The 26282-nt window shown below is 36.9% G+C and overlaps 1 protein-coding gene across 5 annotated transcripts in view; it reads right to left on the reverse strand.

Moving 5' to 3' along the window:
* Nucleotides 1–26282, reverse strand: part of LOC150078563 (catenin delta-2-like) — a 666545-nt gene that overhangs the window by 47418 nt on the left and 592845 nt on the right. For 4 of the 5 annotated variants that reach the window (XM_090385058.1, XM_090385056.1, XM_090385057.1 and 1 more), the window contains exons 18-19: nt 18083–18102; nt 8159–8266 (exon numbers count right to left, since the gene is read on the reverse strand). In XM_090385058.1, coding sequence (XP_090241184.1) covers nt 8159–8266; nt 18083–18102 — 128 coding nt within the window. Of the gene's footprint in view, nt 1–8158; nt 8267–18082; nt 18103–18220; nt 18333–26282 lie in introns of those variants that run through there. The other variant, XR_016547633.1, reaches the window with a different exon arrangement.

Consider the following 26282-nt stretch of genomic DNA (forward strand, 5'->3'; position numbering starts at 1 on the left):
TAGCATTACATAACGTAGATTTTGTAAATTTTAATAGAAATATTTTTGTTTTAGTTAATTAAAATGTCAGAATCAAAGAAAAGAAAAGCAATTTCTTTGGAAACTAAACTAAATATCGTACGACGTGTTGAAAGCGGCGAAAGAAAATCCGATGTGGCACATTCTTTAGGATTAGCGCAATCAACTTTAACAACCATACTAAGTCAATCAGAAAAAATAAAACAGTCTGCTCAGAATTGTACAGATGTTACAGCGGCAAAATTAACTCGCTTAAGGAATCCAATTTTAGAAAAAATGGAGAAAATGTTAAGTTTGTGGATAGATGATATGTCACAACGTCATATGCCTTTAAGTCAAATTGTGATTCAAGAAAAAGCATTATTTTTGTTTAATCACCTGAAATCTAAACAAACTGAAGAAATTACGGAAACCTTTAGGGCTTCTTGTGGTTGGTTAGAGAAATTTAAAAAAACGGGCCAGTGTAAAATTAACAGGAGAAGCTGCAAATAAGTTTCCAGAAAAACTAAAGGAAATAATTGAACGTGAAAATTTTCCACCAAATTTGGTGTTCAATGTTGACGAAAGCGGTTTGTTCTGGAAACGGCTACCAACAAAAAGCTTCATTTCTATTGAAGAAAAATCAGCTGCTGGGTTCAAAGCAGCCAAAGACCGTTTAACGTTACTCTTTGGATCAAATGCCTCTGGCGATTATAAATTAAAATTGTTATTAGTTTACCATTCAGAAAATCCGAGGGCGTTAAAAGGTAACATAAAAATGAATTTACCTGTAATATGGAAAGCAAATAGAAAAGCGTGGGTTACCAAGGAGTTATTTACTGATTGGTTTGTTAACCACTTTTGTCCTGGAGTAAAACGGTATTGTCAAAAAAAACAACTTTGAAGAAAAAGCTCTTTTGTTGTTAGACAATGCTCCAGGACATCCTACTGATCTTAACACGTTGGACACATGCATTCCTGTCAAAGTTGTGTTTCTTCCAGCAAACACAACTTTCCTGATTCAACCATTGGATCAGGGAGTAATAGCATCATTTAAAGCTTATTATCTGCGTCGAATTTTAAGCAATTTACCTGAACTAGAGGATAAAGAGGAAATGACAGTTAAAACTTTTTGGAAAAACTACACCATTAAAAACGCAATTGAAAACATTGATAGTTCTTGGAAAGTAGTCACTAAGAAATGCTTAAATGGAGTTTGGCGCAAAATATGGCCAGAAGTTGTACTAGAAGAAGAAAATAACATCCAAGAAATTAGAAATGAATTAGAAGTTATCCAGATGGCTCAATCAATAGGTTTCGAAAATGTCGATGAAGAGGATGTTAGAAATTTATTGAATGCAGAAGATGATGGTTTTTCAGTGGAAGATTTAGAAAACCTTGTTAGCAACGAAGACAAAGATAATGAAGGCGAAGTTAAAGAAGTTCCTGCCGAAAAAGTGTTAACAACCAAAGATTTAAAAAGGTGCTTAAATGACATTGAAAACGTTTTAAATTTTTTTAGTGAAAATGATCCTGATTTAGGAAGAAGTGTTATAGTTAAGCGATCAGTGTTAAATGCAATAACTCCGTATAGGCCATTGTTAAATGAAAGAGAAAAAAAGCATAAACAATCAACTTTAACCTCATATTTTAAAATTGTGATTTCACTTTGTATGTAAGTTGACTGTTTATTTAATAAAACTTTTCTTTGTTCGAAAAAAAGCTTTTCATTTTCTTTACGTAGGAACGTATCCCTATTCTGGCCATAGTATTTTTACCTCTGAAAACGAAGTTTCGCTTAACGAAGTAATTTCGTGGAACGCATCCTATTCGTTAATCGAGGTATGCCTGTATATGATATCAAAATTATTTTTTGAATCCAGCTCCTTTGTGACCACGTCATAGTATCCAATCAAATTAGCCAGACAATACTTCCCCTTAACAAACCCATGCTGCGTGTGAATTATTATTGCAGCCTTGTCTAGATGATCCTGCAATGCTTCTTTACCATTGACTCCATTATTTTCCCTGGAACAAAATCAAACTAACAGGTCTGTAAATTACTCATGTTAGCCTTTGATCTCCCCTTTGTGAATTTGGGGGGGGCCCGGATTTGTACATCTCCAGTCCACGAGATCCTCCCCTGAATCTAAGGATGCTCTCACAATTATGGCTAATGGTTTGCTTACTTCCTTTGCCACCTCCTTTAATATAACTAGATAGATCCCATCCATCCCAGGTGCTTTTCTTATATTTAACTTCAACAATTTCTCCACTACTTTGCTCTCAGTTATTACAAAATCATTTAGCTCCCTGTTAGAGTTTGATAAATATCTGGCCCTCTCCTCCTTGAATAACTCCTCATGTGTGAATGTAGATGGAAAATACTCATTTAGTTTGGCAGCTATCTGAGAATGATCATCTACGGTCAAACCATTGATATCAAGAACATGACCAATCTGATTCATCCCTTTCCTTTTAGAGTTTATATAAGTAAAGAAGTCTTTGCTGTTTTCTTTGCAACCTTTGCAAAGATTTCTCATAAACTGCGTTTGCTTCCTAATCTCCTTTGTGACTTGATTACAGACTATCTTGTATCTACCACGGGCTTCTGTGTTGCCTGACAATTTATATGCATCCCATGCATTTTTCTTCTCTGCCACGAGTTTCATTAGTTCATCTGACATCCATTTGGGCCTAAATCTAGAACAGTATTTCTTAGTTGGAACAAAAAGCCTAGTAGCTTCCAAAATTCCTTCCTTGAATGCTTCCCATTTAGAATTTGCTGTTGGTAACATCATCAGTTGGTCCCACTGTTGTTGTTATTTGGTTTTTAGGAGCATTAGCAACTAAGGCCATATTGCTCCGGGATATGCGGTGGTCATTCCCTGACCTTTCCGTATCCTCCGTATTTGGTGGTGATGGGCTCGAACCCCGGTCTAATCAAGAAGCGTGTGCTCTGCACTGGGTCCCACTGTATAGAACTTAAAAAATCTATGAGACCACTGTGGTCACCTTTACAAAAGCAAAAACCCTTCCCTTTACCCCTCATGGTAGTTACATCTTTAAGTAAATAATCCCACATCGGTACACTGTGATCACTGCCACCTAGTGGTTCCTTTATCTGTAAATTCTTAATGCATGAATAATCACTACTGAAAATCAGATCAAGAGCGTTACTCCCTCTTGTTGTCTCTCTAACATGCTGCTGCAGAAAACATCATCATCATCATCATCAGCCATTTTCAATCCACTGCAGGATGAAGGCCTCTCCAGCAACTTTCCAGTTCCTTCTGTTTTGAGCACTGGACATCCATTTACTACCCACAAACTCATGAATTTCATCTATCCATCTCCGCCTTTGTCTTCCAGGTTTTCTTCTAGCTCCTCTTGGATACCATTCCGTTATTTTCTTATGCAGAAAACACTCATCCAATAAATCCACTTTTTTTTTTTTTTTTTGGTAGTTGTTGGCGCATAGGCTTCTGTGGCCATGACGCACCTCCCAAGGTTTTTGCAGTACACTGATCCAAGCCCGAGGCGGGAATCGAACCCACAACCTTTGGGTTGCCAGGCATGTACTTTACCCACCCAGCTAGCCCGGTCGGCCCAATAAATCCACAAAAGCATTTCTAGAGTGCAGGTGACCAACCCACAAGCTCCAGTCTATATCTGGGAATTTAAAATCCCCCATTATAAGACACTCGGATTTACTGGCCCACTCTATTTCTCTGTATAATTGTTCATTGTACTCATCAGAGTTATTAGAACATTGCACTGTTTGTCTATGTCAACTGGATGCACTTCCTTAGATTTTATGTGTTTCTTAACTAACAGCATAACTCCTCCTCCTCCCCCCTTCCTATCCTGTCTATCCTTTCTGTAACATTGCACTCCCCAAATTCCAATTCTGCATTCCTTATATCTGTGTGACACCACGTCTCTAATATCCCAACAATAGTTGCCTTGGATGTCTTAACCAGCACTTCAAATTCATCAAATTTATTTACTATACTCCTAGCATTGGTGTACATGCAAGTATACATGCACCTTTCTTAGGGATGTCAATCCCAGGCAGTTGCTGACAAGGATAGTGACTCCTCCATGAGCAGGGCCATCCACAATTCTATCCTTATGAATAATCATGATCTTATGCATGGTGAGTCATAATTTGTTTTCAGATAAGCCTCCTGTAAGCAAGAACAGGCTGGTTCATGCTTCTGCAAGAGTGTCTTGATGTCTTCTCATTTCGCTGGAATCCATCACAATTCCATTGTAGCAATTTAATCATTATTTTGGCTTGGTGGTGGTTCTGTTGACAGGCTTCTGAAGTGAGGGCTTACTTTTATCAGTCTTGGATTTTTCTTTTTTGGGGAAGTATGGGCACTATCCTCCACAAAGTGTTCCAAAATTGTTTCATCAGGTTCCTCCTGAGTTTCAACATTAATTTTTTTTTGGACTGCCATTGACAGTTGGATTTTCTGTTCTGTTACTTGGCTTGATTTTTGTCCTGCTGGAGCAGAAGGAGGTACTGATATTGGAGTGGCAATTGACTGAGTTTCCTGCACTGGCTTTACTGAACTCAGTAAATAGCGGGCTGTGGGTGTAAATGACTTTACACCCACAGCCCGCTATTCCAGTGATATAGTCAATTCGGTTTGAGTTCCAATATGAACATTCCTCAGCAACCTTTTTTTCAGTATATGTTGACTTTTTGCTATTTACTGGTTTAACTGCTTTTCTGGCCTCCTGGTATGAGATGTTCAGCTCTTCTTTTAATCACTGTATTTCTTTTTCTTTCTTCAACCTCTGACATTCTTGAGAGTATGCAGGGTGCTCACCAATTAATGCAGGTGGGTTTTGTAGCTTTGCATGGTGTAATTTCATGGTCCTTTGAACCACATAAAGTGCATCTGAGAACACCAGCAGGCCATGTGTGAATGTCATATTTCTGGCATTTGAAACACCTTTACAGGTTTGGAACATGTAGATGTACTGTGCAGTCCAGACAACCAGCTTAAATCTCATTAGGTGATATTGGAGCATTAAAAGTAAGGATAAGGTTTCTAGTTGGCACTAGATTCCCATCCCTACATGTGAATATTCACTTTGCAGCTGTTACTCCTTGCAATTTTAGTTCTGAACAGATCTCCTATTCAGACACTGCCAGAAGATCATGCCTCTGGATGAGTTCAGTGACTTATGGGTTGTGCCAGTAATTGGCATTTTCTAATTATTTTGCATGGAGGAGCTGTTCAGAGTGCTTTTCACACTTCATTTAAATGAGGACATCCCCAGAATGCAGCTGCTTTACAGATTTGGGGGAGCATGCCAACCCTTCCACACTTTGCTAAATAAAGAAGGGTGACATTTTCTCTATAGGTTTCTTTCTGGCAGAATGGCGTATCAGATATCTAGGTGTTGGACGTGATAGAGCTTCAGTCCTGGCCTCTCTGTCATTAATTTCTGGTAGGGGCCAAGTTGGAGCTCCCAGAAGAAAAGTTAAGATTATCAGGTTTACTAATGTACAAGTTAGGCAACTGCACATTTCTGTATGTAACCAACTACTTAAGTAGTTATAAATTGGCATCATTAAGTATATCTCATATTGTGAATACCTTCACAATGAGTTGCCATGATATTGCACTACCTCGAATAAGTAATGCTTCACCATATTGTTACTTATTCTCAGCGGCACCAATACAACACTGTTTCAGAGCTTATTGGCTACTCATCAATGGGTGAGCAAGTATCTGGTGTTGCAATGATGACAACCCAGTTGCAAAGTATAACTCCACAATATGAGAGATGCCTGATGGTGTGGATTAATTTAGATTACAGAATAGTTTAGGGCTAAAGCCTCAGGTTACGAGGGAATTAACTAACATACAAGTTAGTGCAATTGCATCATTTCTGTCCATAGCCAACTACTTAAGTAGTTATAAATTGGCATCATTAAGTATATCACATATCGTGAATACTTTCAAGAGTTGCCATGATATTGCACTACCTCAAATAAGTAATTTCTGTCTGTAACCAACTACTTAAGTAGTTATAAATTGGCATCATTAAGTATATCACATATCGTGAATACTTTCATGAGTTGCCATGATATTGCACTACCTCAAATAAGTAATGCTTCACTTATACTCAAGTGAAGCATTACTTATATTGAAGTGTTACTTATTCGAGGTAGTGCAATATCATGGCAACTCATGAAAGTATTCACAATATGTGATATACTTAATGATGCCAATTTATAACTACTTAAGTAGTTGGCTACAGACAGAAATGATGCAAATGCACTAACTTGTACGTTAGTTAACTCCCTACGTAACCTGAGGCTTTACCCTAAACTATTCTGATTATCAAGTTTGCAATAGTTTTGGTTTTGGTTCAGTGTCCAGATTCTTCACCCACCACAGAGCCCAAATAGGACACCCACTACCTGGCAAACATTAAATGCACTTGGCATTGGGATGCCAGGGTTACGCAGACACTATACCTGGACCATGAGAATAGGGCGCATGGCATCGATACAATTGACCCTTGCAGGTGAACCTATTAGTCGACTGATCCTGGCCGAGCCATCCAGGACCACCTGTCTTGTCTAAGCAGGGGCCAAAGAGGTGTATTGAAGCTGGGCCCCCTCAACCACCAGGATTCCCCTTTCCGAATTTCCATGGGTCGCAGTGCATGGCAAATACGCCGGATTCCACCAGTGACAACCTGGAACCTAGGCTGTGGGTGTTGGATCCCAGTGATGATAAACTGGGGGACCAGCAGCATCACTGGGAGGTCCCCTCACCTACTTGGTCCCCACGTTGAGGGGACCAAGTAGGTATGTTACAAATAAGCTTGGTGAGAATGTGTGTTTACTTTTACTGATTCTATAAGTAAATATATAAATGCTTCTGCCACTATTATAGAATGCTCCTAAAATCCCAATGTGGTACATCTCTTCTGTGACTGATGTACCATCCAATTTTTTTCTAAGTGGACAATCTCTAGTTGTGTTGGATTTGATTATTTATTAGTGTATCACTCTTCCATTACAGATTATTTAGAAAGTGTGTCAGTTTATGCACTGCAAGAGGGAGAAAAAATGATGAACCCCTTTTTGAAGGCTGACTAATTTGACTAGTATGAGAGAAATCCATAAGAATTCTACTTTACAATATGAATTGAACCTGACATTTTCCATATGGTGGGGGGGGGGGTTATTATATAGCTACTTTGCTAGTCTTGAGCATGCAGAAGATGGATAGGACATCACAGTGCAATTAAGTGGCAAGTCACATCCTGATTTGCCATCCCTTAATTCCCTTCTGAGGGGTTATCTCAAATTGGTTGCTTACCAAAAATTGGACAAGGTTTTGGCAAACAACCATTGTTAATTGCCCAGTTAATTGTTAAAAGAACTATTGGTTACTTGTTCAAGACCTAGGACAATTAACCAATTAAAAGATAATACCACAACATATGCAGAAAAATTAATAAAAAAAAATGCTTTAGAGAGTAAAGCATAATGCAATTTGGACATCAGTTTTAAATAGTGAAGTAATAAATTAAACAAATGTTAGATTTCTGTGAAAACAGACTTTTGTAAATAGGATTATATTAAAAGTTTTTATGACAATGTACTTATTACACACACACTGTCTCAGAGCTAATATGTAAAATATGGCAAAGGATTCATATAAAAATATATATGATATGGAAGAAATGAACAGATAATACATATCTAACTTATACCATCTTTAAGATACTCAAAATTATATAATATTCATAATTTATATAAATAATTACACAATTTATTAGTTGTAATAAAGTGTAATTTTATTCTTGCACAATTGCTTGCCTATTTCAAAACTGCTAGAAATCTGACCATAACTGCTTGAAATTAATGTTTTTTTTTCTATATATATACATTTTAGAGATTTCGGGGATAGTGTATGTAAAACTGAATAATAAATACAGAGGAGTGGTCATCAGAATTAAAAAATTAAAATTAAATACAGATTTACATTTTATGGAAGAATATACCAAGTGGAAGCAAGTGAAATGTGATCTTAACCAACTACCTCAAAATTTTAAATATGCCCCTATCATTACCAAAATCAAAATCACTATCATTAAAAAAAAAAACTGTAACACTTACCAAAGGGGGGGGAAATACAGCAACCCCACCCACTGGTCGCCTAGGAAGTTGAGGCTGAGCAGCAGGTTCTGTTTGATGTCCAATTTCATTTAGTGGAAGTTCTTCAGACTGAAAAAAATAAATAAATACGATAAGAAGTGTATACCAAAGCCTTGTTTATATCAGTGAAATAATATTTTAGTGGTGTCAGTATTAACATACTGACATTGCTAAAACTTTATTTATGAATGGCAACAAAGCTTTAAAGTAATAAAGTTACTTTACAAACTGTGTTGTCAGAAATATGACAGAAGGATAATAGTAAAAAATAAAATAAAATAATACATATACTATATCCTTGACACACACACATTTTGTCCTCCTAAAAAAATGGAAACAGAAATTTGGGTGGATGACTTTATTCATGAATTTAATCCAAGGCTTGAGATTTCTCCTAAGGCTTGATGAGCAAATTAAGATGCTGTTTATTTTTTAACTAAATTCAGCATTTTTATTAAAACTTTTTATTAGCTTCAGCATTTTTACTAACAAAGTTCATTAACTTTAACATTCTTTTTCACACATCCATAGCCTGAAAGAGATAGATAAAACTGGAAATCACATTGCTGGTAGAAAATAAATTCACAATTTGTTTATATATTTTTTCATGTCTTAAAAACATGGGGTGCATAGTTTTTTAAGCATGCAAGGTTATTCAAAAAAATATAAAATATAAACAATTCAGTGTGGAAAAAAAAATAAAATAAAATAGCCAGAACTATTCAGGTTTTCAAAGTTGACTTCATCAAATTTATATAGAAATATACAAGTACTCCAGTGTTTCTCAATCTTTTTACTCTAGTGGCACATTTTCCAAAGAAAAAAATTTCGCGGCACACCTACATAGTCATAGAAAAAGAAATTTCTAAATTAAATAAATAGAACGAAAAATAATATTAACAATTTTTTTATTTATACTTATATTATATCTGTGTTATGCAAACAATTCTTACAACCAAAATAAAATATTCGGACAATGATGTTAAAATAAAAACGACGCTAGTTTTTTTTTAAGATTTCGCGGCACACCCTTTGAGAAACACTGAAGTACTCCTAGATGCTTAGTTACCAGATGTTGCAATTTAGCAACTTGCACCTCTCCCAACAGGTTTTCCTAAAATAAGGTTTTAAAAATTGTAGGCAGTACTCAAGATTTGGCATAACCAGTGCTCCGAATAATGAGATAATCACCTCTTCCCCCTCACACCTATATGTTAGTAAAGTTCCTATATATCATTGGCACAACTCCCATGAACTGTCCTAGAAGCTATCTGCCCAGAGAACTATATCATAAAAAAGAATAAAACAGAATGATTATCCCAGATCATTTTCATTATTCACTGCCTTGAGATACTAAAATGCCATTTTTCAGCCAATCCAAGTAGTTTATCTAAATGTTGCTGAATTGGCATAACCTTTGCCTAATTTTGTATCAGCAAACTTTTAGAAAAACTAGAAATTCCTAAACCAATATCATTAATAATTTCAGAAACAATAACATAAAGAATACTGAAACTTGTGAGATGCTGTTCATAAACATTTATAACCATTCTTGTTTCTTCTTGCTTGACCATCGGTTGGTTAGGGATTTATTTGGTGCAGCAGCATCTATGGCCATAGTGCACCAACTTGACCATCGCTTTATCCACTTGACACTAATTCCATATTGTTTCAATTTATGCAGTCAGAAAGGAGGTTAGGCAAGCAAGGACAGATGAGAAATCTTTGGCAAAGGATACAAAGAAAAACAGCAAAGACTTCTTTACTTATGTAAAAACTAAAGGAAGGGAACAAATTTAACTGGTCCACTTGATATCAATGGGTTGACTGTTGATGATTCTGCTCAGGCTACTAACGAACTGAGTGAGTATTTTCCATCTATACTCACACATGAGGAATTCTTCAGGGAAGGGGATGCCAGACATTTATCAAACTCTAACAGGCCGCTAAAAGATTTTGTAATAACTGAGAGGAAAGTAGAAGAGAAATTGTTGAGGTTAAATATAAGAAAGGCACCTAGGGTGGATGGGATCTATCCAATTATAATAAGGAAGGCAGCAGAGGAAGTAAGTAAAACCTTAGCCATAACTATGAGAGCATCCTTGGATTCAGGGGAAGTCCCTGTGGACAGGAAATGTGTGAATGTATCTCCAATTCACAAAGGGGAATCGAAGGGTGACACAAGTAATTACAGACCATTCAGCTTAACTTCTGTTCCAGGGAAAATAATTGAGTCACTGGTAAAAGAAGCAATGCAGGATCATCTAGACAAGGCTACAAGGGAAAATCTTGTCTGACCAATTTGACTGAATACTATGAGGTAAGGAACTGGATGCAAAAAAATAATTATGATATCATAGGAGGTACTACCCAAATGTTCCCAAAATTTGAATGTTGTGTGGGAACTACAACTAGTACAGACTTGTGGTGCTAGGTAACACTGCATGAGCCCTTTGTGAATCAGTGTGCCACGTGGTGCTGGGCTGGATACAGTCATTGAATATTTATGCACAGTTCTTTGGTGGTGTGTTTCACGTAGTTTGCGATTGTTGTGAGGGCTGATGTGATAGAGCAATGTGCTTGCTTGTTTGTTATTTGGATTTTAGGAGCATTAGAAACTAAGGCCATATTGCTCCGGGATATGTGGTGGTCATTCCCTGACCTTTCCGCATCCTCCGTATTTGGTGGTGACGGGCTCGAACCCCGGTCTAATCAAGAAGCGTGTGCTACGCACTGCTGCTCCTTCCCACCTGGCTACAGAGACGCCCCAATGTGCTTGCATCAAGTTTTGTTTCCTTCTTAACGATACAGCAGCAGAAACCCATAAGAAGTTGAAACAAGCTTTTGGTGACAATGCTTTAGGCCAGACACAGATCTACTACTGGTTTAACTGTTTTAAAAACGGTCAAATGTCAGTTGATGAAGATGATCGCTCTGGGCGTCCATCATCAAGCACCACCCTGGAAAATGTCGCAAAAGTTCGGCCGGTGATCCGTGAAGACTGTAGGAGGACCGTCCACAACATTTGTGGCATTGTAGGATTATTGTACGGCATGTATCAGTGGATTTTGTCAGACGAGCTGAACATGAGAAGGATTGCGGCCAAGTTCAGGCCAAGGTTACTGAGTGAAGACCAAAAGCAGCATCGCATGGAAATTAGCAGAGATCTTCAAGAACGTGCCAGGAGTGATCAAAATTTCCTTTCTACGGTTGTCACTGGTGAAAACAGTTAGGTATATGGGTATGACCCAGAAACCAAGCAACAATCATCCCAGTGGAAGAGCCCATCTTCACCCCGACCGAAGAAAGCCCGAAAAGTGAGGAGCAACGTGAAGTACATGCTGATCTGTTTTTTGGACATTGACTGGATTATCCATAAGGAATTTGTCCCTCCTGGCCAGACTGTCAACACAAAATTCTACTACAACATCCTGAGGCAGTTAAGGGAAGCCATCAGGAGGAAACATCCAGAGAAGTGCCACACAAACTGGGTCCTTCATCATGACAATGCACTGGCCCACAGATCTCTCACTGGCACAGTTCTTGTCATCCAACAACATGAAAATCATCCTCAACTCCCCTTATTTTCTAGACTTAGCCCCCACCCCCCTGCAACTTCTTCCTCTTCCCAAGAATGAAAATCAAACTGAAGGGACGAAGATTGACAGCATAGAGGATATTCAAACTGAATCACAGGCGACGTGGAACACTATGATGAAGAAGGACTTTCAGAACGCATTGCATTCAAATCATGGGAGAAGAGCAGGGATCAGTGTTTATGCTCTCAAGGGGACTACTTCGAAGGTGACGAATAAGACCAAGAGTGGGTCTAATTTATTTTATAAATACATTTCGGGAACTTTTAGGTAGCACCTCATATAATTGGATTTCAGGAAGGCTTTTGATACTGTTACACATAAAAGACTGCTGTACAAATTGGAGCAGTGTGGTGTTAAGGGAAAGTTACTGCTCTGGATAAAGGTGCATATCTTTATTGGCATATTAACTCATAATGCACCAGTTCATATGATATGTTGTGTTTCAGAGGTGCTGACTATGGATTTGAGTTGTTCCTTTTAGCCTGGTTCATACATCATTGGATTAGTCTGTTGATTGTGTTTACTTCTTTAGAGGATGTTATATAGATTAACAGCTTTAAGGAAAGTGAAAACATCTGTATGGTCATCTCTATCATTTAAGAGGTCTGTTAAGGCAATGGTGTGATGTGTCCTATAAAACATCTTTGAAGGCTTGTTTGCATTCGTTTTCATATGTAGGAGTTTCAGTCTATTAATATATGTTGGACTGACTGGATACTGCCACAAGCCTGACATTGTGGTGGTAGTTCTGCTCACAAAAAGAATGGGTGCACGATATGGGTATGTCCGATTCTTAGTCTGGCCAGTACTGTTTCTTCTTTTCTCGATTTTCGTGTGCTAGAAACTCAGTTTTCAATATTCGGCTTTATTTGGTATAGTTTGTTTGCTGATTCCAATTTCTTGCCATTGCAACTGTCAAGTACTACATATCGCAGTACACCTTGTAATCGAAATATGGTACTGAAATTTCTTCTCCGGTCTGCAATGTGGCTTCTTTTGCTGATCTGTCTGCTGCTTCATTTCCAGCAATCCCTGTATGTCTTGGGATCCAGCAGAAATGTATATGATGTTCTTTTATGGAGCAGTCAGTTATTATTGTTGTATGTGTCAAAGAATTGGGTGTTTGCATGTATCTATGTTTTGCATGGCTTGTAAAGAACGTAAGGAATCTGTATATACACTTCTCATGTAAGTATTACATGAAGTGTATATAGAAGTGTTAATACACGAATTAAGGCTATTTTTATTGCATACAATTCTGCCGTTTATGTAGACTGCACTCTTTCGGTAGTTGTTGCATTAAAGTAATATCTGGAAATACATCTGCTACTCCCACTAAAACATCTGTTTTTGAGTCATATGTTTATATTGGAATATAATCAGAAAAACTGAGCTGCATGTAACTGTTGGAAGACTGTTGCAGGTATTGATTTTTTATCCCATTTCTGAAAGGAGAAGTCATGTATTGGGATAATCAAATCCCATAGTGAAGGGGTGTGAACTGGCAAGTGTGCTACACAGTCTATATTAAGGTTATGTACTGCTAGAAAATCTTGCATTCTGATCCCCAGGGGTCAATTTGCTTGTTGGCAATTCTGGTAGATATTTCTGCAACATGGATCAAAAAGAGGGTCTCCCAAGCACAGATTTTATTTTAAATGCATAATCCAATGCCAGTTGCTGTTGCCTAAGAGTTAGGGGTGGTTTTTTGGCTTCGACACAGACTATATATGGGAGAGATATGATAGGCACCAGAGGCTACACACAGCACATTGTGATGAACTGGGTCCAGCCATTTCCGAGCTGTTTTCTGTGCTGAAACTTACACTGGGTTCCATAGTCCAACTTTGATCTCATTAGCTTTGTATAGGTTTAATAAGGAATATCTGTCTGCTCCCCATGCTGTTGATGGAAGGATTTTAAATATGTTAAGATTTTTTTTTTTTTTTACAACTTTTACATACCTACCGATGTGCTCCAAGAATGTAAGTTTCTTGTCTAAGATTAGTCCAAGAAATTTTGCTTTTGGCTGTGTTGGTATTCTCTGGTCTTCTAGTTTTAATTCTGGGTCAGGATGGGGATTTTGTTTGTGACAGACATGTACACATATTGTTTTTTTTTGCATTGACAGTCTAAATCCATTATCTAGAGCCTACTTACTTATATTATTAACTGTGCATTGCAACTGCCTCTCGATAGTTCTTAAGGTTTGTGACTGACTAGAGATGCTAAACTCATCAACATAAAGTACATGTGACACTGAAGGAGAGAACTGATTTGTGGTTGAATTAAACTTTATGGCAAACAATGTGGCACTCAAGACCGAGCCCTGTGGGATGCCTTCTTCTTGGTAGATTTTGGAGAAAGAAGTTTGTATTTTGACTTGGAAGGTTCTGTGCATAAGGAAATTGTGGATAAGCAAAGAACAATTGCCTTTGAGTGCAGCATGGTGCATATCTCATAGAATCCCATATCTCCAAGTGGTATCATAAGCTTTTTCAATGTCAAAAAATATAGTAATCACATGTTGTGATCTGATGAATGCATTTCTGATGTTAGCTTCTATCCTAACTAAATGGTCTAGTGTAGATCTGTAATGTCTAAAACCACACTGCATATTTGTGTAGATGTTATTTTCCTCTAAATACTATATCAATCTTTTATTTATAATTTTTTCTAGTAATTTTCCTAAATAACTGGTGAGAGCTATTGGTTGATAGTAGCATGGATTTGTTAAGTCTTTGTCAGGTTTACGGAAAGTTAGTACTATTGCATGGCACCATGTGTTTAGAAATACATTTCCTTAGAATATTCTGTCATATAGTTTCAATAGATTTTCCTAATTCAGTCTTTTTAAGGTGCTTGATCATGTCGTAATGTATGTTGTTTGGGCTTAATGCACTCTGTCCGGCTAGGGACAAAATTTTGTGCAATTCATTTATTGTAAATGGTTCATTGTAGGGCTCATTTCCCTTTGATTTAAATTTTTAATATTATGTTTTTCTGCTTTTTCTTTTTGCATCAGAAATTCCAGAGGGTATGAAGCTTTTGCTGATACTTTTGCAAAGGTCTCACCTAATGTATTTTCAATAACGGTAGGGTCAGTCAAACTGATTCCACTGTAGACCAATATTGGTGATGGCCTATTTCTATATTTTTCTTATTTTATTCCAGACTACTGGCAATTGAAATTTAACATTGGCAAAGGCAAAGTACACCTAAACCTCTTTTTATGCGAATTTTTTTTATGTGAATTGGGATATCAAAAATATTTTTTTTACATGATTTTTATTCACTTTTACGCGACCACACTAAAGGCTAAGTTAGGAAAAATTATTCTGAAAATTTTGTAGAATTGCATTCTTGTTTCAATTAAGAAAATTCTAAATTCTAAATTCCCCGAATTACATAACTGACTGCGCTTAAACAAAAAACAAACAGCAGTTGTTTGCAATTTGAATTTGGTTTCTCATATCAACATAGAAAATTCTTACGAATTACATTTATTGGGAATTCCCCGAATTATATAACTGACTGCGCATAAAAAAGCAGTTCTTAGCAGTTTGAATTTGGTGTTTGAGTAGACAAACACAGTTACCGCATTTTTTAAGTGAAATCAAAATAAAAATCGCATTATAAAATTAATAACTTTGCCAAGAAATAATAAATGGTAAGCTACATTGTACAGTAACGTAATTTTCAAACTTTCATTTCATTAACCAAAGATTTTAATCCAGCCCTCAACATGATGTTGCCAATAACCAAAAAAATAAGGAAAGCTGTTTCCTTGGATATAAAAAATTCAAATTTTAGATCATCTTCAAACTGGGGAATGTGCAACGGCTGTGGGTAAGCATTTTGGAGTCCGTGAATCAACTATCAGATCTATAAAGATCAGGGTATAATTGCGACTTTTAAAACATATTATGTCAGATGAACATTTCAGTTCGTTTTGAACAAGCTAAATGATGATGAAACACTGTCAGTTATGGATAGGTGGAAAAAATTTTCAATTATGGATTATATTGATCAGGTTCGATTTTCGTTATCTAAATTGAGACCAGAAACTATGAATGCATGCTGGAATGCTATTTGGCCCGCATGTGTTAAAGAGAATGCTCCTGTTCCCTTCAATCATACTGCAGAATCCCCAATATAATAAGTTTGGCATGTGTGAAATTGGCGGAGAAGGATTCGATGATCTTACGTCGGCAGATATTGAAGACGAAATAGTGGAGATTGTTTCTGAGACTACTGAAAGCAAAGAAGTTAATGATAATGATTAAAATAATCCTACTTTTACTGCTGATATAATTAAAGGTCTTAAACTGGCCAGTAATTTAGGCAATTATTTTTCCCAACATGATCCAAATGAAGAATGTACTGGGAAGTTTTCACGTCAGCTTAAGTTGTTAATGTCTTCATACAGAGAATTATATTGTGACTTATCTAAAGCATCAACACAGCGATTAATAACTGAGTTCGTGCCTAAAACTACTGAAACAACCAGTGGTACTTTTGTTCAAGACATGAAAAGAATAATTCCACAAGTTGAAGCGGAAGTCGATGATGATAATACCATATCTAGTAGTTCTAGTGATATTACAGTCTCAGGAAAATGAAAGCTTTCGCATTTATTGTCAGAAACTGATAGCAAATAACATAATTTTTTTATAGAATCCCTAGCAAACAACTGAAATGAATATGTTTTTTTTTTTTTAAGTTATTAAAATTCATTATATGTATGTGTGTTATCCATGAAATGTAAATAAATATCTTATGATCCTAACGAATTTAATGTTTGTTTTTTTCATTATTTTACTTATATTTCAGGTTTGGAACCAATCTTCACTTTTTCTATGGAGTCGGTAGTTCTTTTTACGCGAATTATTTTTACGCATAATTTTTAGGAACGTATCTATCGCATAAAAAGAGTTTTAGGTGTACTGCACATGGGTAGCAATAATTCCAGAGTAACATACTAATGTGCGGTACTCAGGGTAGTGGAAAATGAAAAAGACTGGGTAATTGCACAGTCAGATATGAAGTTCTCTGAGAAATGCCAACAGGCTGCTAGGACAGCTCATGGGGTCAATGATATTAAGGAATTTTTCTAGCAGGGATAAGGAAGTGATTATAATGGTATAAGGAAATGGTTAGGCCACATCTTGACTACTGCATAGAGGTCTGGAGGCCTCATTTTAGAAAGGATGTAGACCTGCTGGAATAGCAGATCTACATCCTTTCTAAAATGAGAAGTACAGAGAAGGGCAGCGAGATTGGTGAAGGGAACGAAAGGGTGGTCTTACCAAAAAAAGGCTTCAGTTCTGCAAATTACAGCATCTGGAGACTAGGAACCTGTGGGGTGATCTGATTAAGGTGTTTAAGCCTTTTCATGGATTGAGCAAGCTCAATGCTGATGGGCCTCTTCTTCTTGCTCGGACCACACGCATGAGAGGGCACAAATTCAAATTGAGGAAGGATGATTGCAGAACAGATGTGCTGTTATTATTTGGAGCATTAGCAAATAAGGCCATATTGCCCCGGGCATATGCAGTGGTCATTCCCTGACCTCTCCGCATTCTCCATATTTAGTGGTTACGGGCTCGAAACCCGGTCTAATCAATAAGCGTGTGCTACGCATTGCTACTCCTGCCCACCTGGCTACGGAGGCACCTGAACAGATGTGCAGCAGTTTGCCTTTAGCCAGAGGGTGGCTGATTGCTGGAACAATTTTTCATCTGTTGTTGTGGAAGTTTATAGCTTAAATAAATTCAAAGAAGAACTAGACACATTACTGGCAAGCAAGCACCCATAATAAGACATTCACACTCGCTCACCTATTCCATTTTTGTGTAGAGGTTCTTGTGATAATCTTTTCAATCTTCTGATCTGTAAATTACTCTTTAGTAGGTTCAAAAGTTATTCTCATTTGAAGAAAATGACAGATTTTCTTGATGCATGTACAATTAGAGAGATTTCTTTAATACAGAAGCTAAAAAATCAGAAAATATCATAGGTTTACCAGATGGAATCATGCAATGAATGTATGCACTTTTTTCATTACAGACAACTTTCTTGTCCAATCATTTCTCCACTGACCAATGATGAGATCAGTATTCCTTTTCATTCTTTTATTCAATTTTCATTCTTTTTCCTATTGCCAACTCCCTAGTGAATGAGATAAGCTACATGCAAGTAAATAAAGCATTGACTTTTAAATAAAAGAATAGCTTTTGCTAATTTTTAATATACTATCATAATTAGAAAATTAAAAAACACTTACTTGAGTATAAGGAACTGTTCCTGCAAAAGAAAAGAAATACAATTTGCAACCTGTGTTTAAATATATCTTAAGTTCATATAAAAAGGAAATAATATTTTAGATATGTGTATATATATACATACACATTACTTCATTTACCTTCTAAAACTGTTTAGCAATGGAAAAAACTATGGACCTAATCCAGTGAGCTTCCTGCATGTATGAGGTTTTTCAAGCAGTGTGTATCCTCACTGAAGTAAGAAATAGCTTACTAAAAGGAAAGAGAGATCAAAAGAACAAAAAGACAAGAAAAGAAATAAGTTTCTCCAGTTAAGCTAATAATTACGTAATTTATGTAAATACAGTCATTTACATATATTAAAAAAACAGAATAAAGATGAAAGCCTTATCTTCTGTTGTTGAACAGTTATTTGATAGCCAATGTCATTTTGATTACCTGTGGTTGATTGTGTTAAGTGAACAAGTACACATATAACCACTTGGTAAAAACAGCTTTAAAGATGACAAGTTTCTTGCTATTTGCAGATTTTGTGTTTGTCGTATCATTTACAATCAATGAGCATTTAGATACATACAAATGTAAATGCCAAATGAGCATTTACATACATAATGAAATGACTACAAACACAAAAAATAAACTTTTTGTGAATAGCTGTTTATATTCAAATTGCCAAGATTAAGTAAAACCAAGCTAAAAAAAAAATTACAAATCACCAATGCTTTTAAATATATCTTCCTTTGAACAGTAGCACAAAACCTAATTAAAAAACACATTTATGATTCATCATATATCAGTTATGTAAAATTTAAAAAAATCAAAAAAAAAAAAAATTAAGCTTTTGCTATTGAAACTTAGTTAAAAAATTCTAGTTTGAATCTTATGCTTATTGATAGAGTTATATTTCACTTATAACATTTCTCCTTATATGACAATACTTGTGAAGCATGGGAAATTTTATTTATGTGAAAATATTTTCTTCTTGCACATCCAACAGCACATGCAGATGCATATGGAAATTTTCCATAAATGCAATGTTTCTTCAGTGATATTTGTCTATGGTAACTCTAATTGTGGCTTTCAGTTCATCAGCCAAAATAGGGTTATTCCTTATATGCTACCCTTAAGAAATCTCAAAAAAGGAAACAATCACATGGATTAAAATCTGCTGTGAGTACAGTAGCAAAGATCATCCAATTCTGGCCATCCAGGATATAGATTCATGATGATCCTATTACTAAAAGGTTTGACTGTCAAGGAACCAAAACCTGCATTTTTTAAATTTGTAGTCACGCTCCATCCCTTTTAAAAATGATACCTGCGCATGCCTTGAAATCTGAAATAGTGGTCTCTGAAGGATTTTCAGATAATGGTTGGCATTCACTATATCATCACAAAAAACTGATCTCACAATTCTAGCACACATTCTGAAGCATGCTCCTCAGTGTATTTTTCTGGATGCAAAAGTGTCTTCATCATTATGTAGAAATTTTCCACAACCCAGACATGCATATTTGGTTTAATGATATATCTATATGTGGAGGCGAGTTTTATTTGGGAACAAAATAAAATCAATAACTGTTCAATTGTCTTCGAAAAACCGTTTAAAGAAATCACAAAAGTTGAGCTTCCTATCTTCATCAACATTTATCAGAGAAAGTTGAATATGCATTTTAGAGGAAAACAGTTTTACGACTTGCTAAATTATGGTTAAGGTGCTGTTTGTTTTTAAACAATGCTAGCAAGAGCTTTGTTTAAGATTTGTTTAGATTTTTTCAGAGTGTGAATAACATGCAATCTTTTCAGGCTTCTTTACACTTCTTTCCTTCTTATTGTCATATGCAACACCGGCCTTTTCAATTTTTTTTTAACGTTTTCAAATTTTACTCAAAACCTACACTGCAACTCAATAACACTACAGTATGATAAAAAATTTTCATGCAAAATATATGCTGCTAATTAGCATAAGTTATTTTATTTACAAATGATTGTGGAACAGTATTAAATCACTGATACATGGATTTTTCAGTATCTAGACTATTTAAAATATAACAGTACTTGCAAATTGAAGGCAATGCCATAAGTTGTTTTAAAATGCTACTCTAGAAATAAACAGAACTTTCCAAATGAGAAGCAATATGTATTCAGTCAGCGTTGATCCACAGGTGATGCAATGATTTACATTACCCATCTTTTGAATAAATTCAATGGAAAAGTTTGGTGAAACTCAGGCAGTTGATCTTCACATTTCCAAGACATTCATATTTTGCACAAATGCCTTCTAAACAAGCTCCCATCATATAGAATGACATGTACAGGCGGGCCTCGATTAACGCGATTAATTCGTCCCGTGAGTGCATTGCACAAAGCGGAAGCGCGTTAATCGAATATAATAACCAATAGGAAAAATTATAATTGGTCCATGACCTTTTGGAATGTCCATAAAGAATTTTAAAAATACCTTTTAAATAACTTTTTAACTGTATATAATGTAAAAGATAATGAAAATAATTATGGAATTAAATATTTATTGCATAAAACAGCGGTTCTTAAACTGTGCGCCACGGAATATTTTAAATTTTCGAGGGAAACACAGCGATACTCGACATCTGTCAAACACCGCACGAACTACTAGCTCGAGGTAGTTCACAACTACTAAACGAAACTGTTAGGTATTTCTTTTGGTCTGGGTGCGCCTTGAAAAAATTACTGAGACATTAAAGGCGCCGTGAACAGAGAAACTTTGGGAACCTCTGACATAAAATACACAATGAAGAAATTACTGCTGCGGAAATATTTGAACATTGTTGACTTTCTCTTTTCATCAATCAATTTCTGATAGCCGACAACAATCTTCTCTGGGCCCTGGCGAAATAAATATCACAGAGAACATCAAACCTTTTCTTGGAGTTTCTATGCGATACAGAAGATTTCGTCTAATTCTTTTACAGTTATCTCCTTTGCAGTAATATTTTCATCTGGCTCATTTAAAAATCTGAATTTTTAAATGCAAGATTGCATTGACTTTATTAGCAGGAGACAAACACGTCTTCTTCCGATGCTAGATGGAACACACCGAGGCGGGCAGCAGGCAAACATTTGTTTATTGACCGTACGACTCGCGGTAAGCTTAACGCGCGATTCAAATCTTTTTCAACTATCGCATAAAAAAAAAAAGATTGCGTTAGCTGGAAATTTGCATCATGTAAAGTGAAAAGTGGTATCATTTTTCAAATAGCGTTAACTGAATATCGCGTTAATCAAACTCGCGTTATGCGAGGCCTAGCTGTATTTTTTAGCAGATTCAGTAGCCAGTTTTCTCTCTGACTGCTCACTGCAAGTAGTAGTGGCATGTGATGCAAGAAAGCAAGTGTATGAGCTTATGCAGCATCAGCCAAAAAAAAAAAAAAAAAAATCACACCATTCCCTCCAAATACCTGTCCAGTTCCTCCTTAAATTTATTCAACCTATCAACTTCCACAATGACAGATCTAAGTTTGTTCCAGCAATTAACCACCGCTGGCTAAACGCAAATTTCCGCACATCTATTCTACATCTGTCCTTTCTATGCCCCCTTAGGTTCGTAATCTGAACAAGTGGAAGGATCCCATCAGAATTCAGCGTGCTCAACCCATTCAAGGCCTTATACACCTCAATCAGATCACTGCGCAAGTACCTAGTCTCCAGCCACTGCAATTTGCAGAACTTAAGCCTCTCTTGGTAAGAGGATCCCTTCATTCCCCTCACCAATCTTGTTGCCCTTCTCTGTACATGCGCAAGCAAATCTACATCCTTCCTAAAATGAGGCCTCCAGACCTGTATGCAGTACTCAAGGCGTGGCCTGACCATTGCTTTATACAGAGGGACAATCACCTCCTTTTCCCTGCTAGCAAAATTCCTATATATTATTGACAAAACCCCGTGACCTGCCCTGGCAGCCTGTCTGCATTGCTCAGAAAACTTCATATCTGACTGCACAATTACTCCCAGGTCTTTTTCATTTTCTACCACCTTAAGTGTAGTACCACACAGTTGGTACGTTTCTCTGGGGTTACTTCTACCCATATGCAGTACTTTGCAATTGTCAAGGTTAAACTTCAGTTGCCACTTCTTAGCCCATCTGCCCAAATTATCTAGATCCTGTTGCAGTAGCACACTGTCATTACTGTCATTAACAACCCTGCCAACCTTTGTATCATCTGCAAACTTCGACATTAAGCCTGATATACCTTCATCAATATCATTGATAAATATACAAAACAACAGTGGACCCAACACTGAACCCTGTGGGACTCCACTAATAACATTAGTCCACAAAGGGCAGTACCCATTGATTACCCTCTGTCTTCTCCCACTTAACCATCCTTTTATCCGTTCTAGCAACTTACCCTTAATGCCATTCTGCTCCAATTTGTACAATAGTCTTCCATGCGCAACAGTGTCAAAAGCTTTCCTGAAATCCAAATATATGATATCAAAATTATTTTTTGCATCCAGTTCCTTTGTAACCACATCATAATATCCTATCAAATTTTCAGACAAGACTTTCCCTTAACAAACCCATGCTGTGTCTGAATTATTGCTGCAGTCTTGTCTAGATGATCCTGCAATGCATCTTTAACCAGTGACTCCATTATTTTACCAGGAGCAGAAGTTAAACTAACTGGTCTGTAATTACTCGTGTCACCCTTCGATCCCCCTTTGTGAATTGGGGATACATTTGCACATCTCCAGTCCATGGGAACCTCCCCTGAGTCCAAGGATGCTCTCATAATTATGGCTAAGGGTTTGCTTAGTTGCTTTGCCGCCTCCTTTAATATAACTGGATAGATCCCATCCGCCCCAGGTGCTTTTCTTATGTTTAACTTCAACAATTTATCCTCCACTTTGCTCTCAGTTATTACGAAATCATTAAGTACCCTGCTACAATATGATAATCTTCTGCCATTTTCAAACTTTAATAATTCCTCATGTGTGAATGTAGATGCAAAATACTCATTCAGTTTGTTTGCTATCTGAGCAGGATCATCAACAGTCTAACCATCGATGTCAAGTGGACCAATCAGATTCATCCCCTTCCTTCTGGAGTTTACATAAGTAAAGAACTCCTTGCTGTTTTTCTTTGCATCCCTTGCCAAAGATTTCTCGTAATCTGCCTTCGACTGCCTAACCTCCTTTGTAACTTGGTTACAGATCAACTTATATCTATCATAGACTTCTGTGTCACGGGTTAATTTATATGTATCCCATGCATTTTTCTTCTCTGCCATATGTCTCATTAGTTTCATCTGACATCCATTTAGGCCTGAACCTTGAACAATATTTCTTAGTTGGTATGTAAAGCCTAGTAGCTTCCAAGATGAGTTCTTTGAATGCTTCCCATTTTGAGTTTGCTGTTGGTAACATCATCAGTTGGTCCCACTGTATAGAATTTAAATACTGTCTCAGTCCATCGTAGTCGCCTTTACGAAAGCAATAACCCTTCCCTTTACCCCTGATGGTAGTTACCTCTTTGAGTAAATCCCACTTCAGCACACTGTGATCACTGCCACCTAGTGGTTCCTGTATCTGCAGATTCTTAATGCATGAAGAATCACTACTGATAATCAAATCAAGAGTATTGCTCCATCTAGTTGCCTCCCGAACATGCTGATTTAGAAAACAATCATCCAATAAATCCACAAAAGCCTTGCTAGTGTGTGAGTGACTAACCCACAAATTCCAGTCAATATCTGGGAAATTAAAATCCCCCATTATAAGACTCTCTGATTTACTGGCCCCCTCTATTTCCCTGTACAGTATCTTATTATACTCATCAGAGTCATTAGGCCTATAGCACACTCCTACTCTCAATTTTAATTTCCCTATGCTTATGTCACACCAAACTGACTGGACACTGCACTGTCCATCAATGTCGACTGGCTTCACTTTCTTGGATTTTATGTGTTTCTTAACTAATAGCATAACCCCTCCTCCTCTCCTGTCCTGTCTATCCCTTCTATACACATTGTATTCCCCAAATTCCAGTTCTGCATTACTTATATCTGTGTGACACCTCGTCTCTGATATCCCAACAATATCCACCTTTGATGCTTTGAGCAATACCTCAAATTCATCAAATTTATTTACCAAACTCCTAGCATTGGTGTACACGCAAGTATACATGCACCTGTTCTTTTTCTTAGCTACCCTAACACAACCCATGTGTTTTCTTGTACCCCGATGACTCCCAGCAGTCTCTGAAATATCCTGCATCTTATTTTCCAGGCTGCTGCTCATTCCAATAGAAGCAGTGCAAGAATCACTTTCATCTCTGCCAGTGGCTACTGTTAATCTATTAGTACTTGTATCCCCCCAATCTAGCAGTTTTCCGACCCATCTAACAATGCCTCGATAGCATCAGCAAACATTCTTGCACCCTTTCTATTTAGGTGTATCCCATCCCTGTAGAAGCAGTCTCTCCTGTTAACAAGCACAGACCAGGCTGAAAAAAATTCAACCCCTTGAGCCTTGCACAATCTTTCCAGGGTCGAATTGATCGACAGGGCTCTCATCATATACTCCCTCCTATCATGTCTGGGCAGAATTGCAGACACTTTCAAATTCAACCCTAATTCACGGCTTTTTTTCAGCAGTGACCTGTACTTGTTAAGTAATTCCGCTGGTCATTTTAAAACAATTCTGCCGGAATTGTTTTAGCATAACATAACGTACGTCATCTGGGCCGGTAGCGCTATTTGAAGATTTATTTAAGGATTCCTTAAGTTCTGATAAATTAAATGGTTGATTGTATGGAAGTGAGAGATGTGTGTAGAAGTTAATTTTGTGGTATTCTGCAACTACCTTGAGGTGCTGAAAGAGAATGGAGTAGGAAGCAGATATTGTAGAGAATAATTCTGCTAGCACACTGGCGATTTCCTTAGGTGCAGATAGATCTTTCCCATTCCAGCAGAGTATTGGAGAGGGTAGTCAAGAGAATTTTCCATTTAGTGCTTTTATTCTTCTACAAATAAGCCATGGTCAGTGTCTTTGGTGAGAGTTGAGCCAAATGAGATCCAGGAGTCACATTTTGCATTTCGTCTAATCTATTTTGCTTTGGCTTTAAGTCTTTTGTATTCGATTAGATCACTGGTCATAGGAAATTTAAGGAATTTGTTCCAAGCACGGTTTTTCTCCAACTTGGCATCAGAGCAATCTGTATTTCACCAGTTGCTATGGTGGGAGCACTTGTGAGATTGTGACTTCGGAATAGAATTTTTAGCTGCAGTTAGTTATCTGATTGGTAATGTAAATAGTTACATTTTCAATGGGATATTAATGGACATAACTCCTCTCCAACTGGACGTGGGGGAGTAGCTGCCCCAGTTTGCCTTCTTGAACTTCAAGTTAGATAGTTGCTCGAGAGTTGGAGTTACCTGTGTTTGTAATGAGCAAAAGAATTGGAAAGTGATTACTGTTCAGAGGATTGTTATCACTGACCATGTCATGCTTGAAAAAACTGATGGTGAGCAGATTGACACCATCAGTTTTTTAATCTATTGCAGAAGTAGATCCTGTAGGTAGGTGAATATAGGTGGGAGATCCAGAGTTTAGTATAGTTAGGTTGTTATTATTCATGAATGTTTCTATTAATTTGCCACTTGCATCAATCGCAGGCAACTCCCATAATTGATGGTGACCATTGAAGTCACCAAAAAGGCAGATTGGAGATGGCAGTTGCATAATCAGATTATCAAGTTCTGTATTTGAAATTGGTTGAGAAGGGGGAATATATATAGAAGCTAGGGGTTATCGATATACCAATTGAAATATATGCTGCCACAGCTTCCATACTAGTTTGCAACTGAATGTGCCTGGAGGGTATAATTGATTTCACAAGCACAGCTACTCCTCCATGGGTCGGAGACTCTGAGATCCTGTCCTATCTTTTCTATACATTGTATAGTTTGTAAATTTTGGTGAAGCTTGAGATAATAAGAAAGTTTCCTGAAGAGATACTCCTAGTGATTTATACTGAATTAGTAAATCTCTTAAGTTGTCAGAATTGCTGCTTAGTCCTCTGCAGTTCCACTGTATGCTATTAGACATTATTTAAGTTTAGTAGTGGCAGATCAGTCTGACTGTTTTTTTATAAGTGGAGCATTTCTGTCTATCTTGTTTTATTTTATCTTTTTTTTTTGGGAAATAGGAGCATAGAGAATC

The sequence above is a fragment of the Mastigoproctus giganteus genome, chromosome 11 (genome assembly GCF_048544385.1).
Source record: "Mastigoproctus giganteus isolate SK-2022 chromosome 11, ASM4854438v1, whole genome shotgun sequence".
NCBI classification, from domain to species: Eukaryota; Metazoa; Arthropoda; class Arachnida; order Uropygi; family Thelyphonidae; genus Mastigoproctus; species Mastigoproctus giganteus.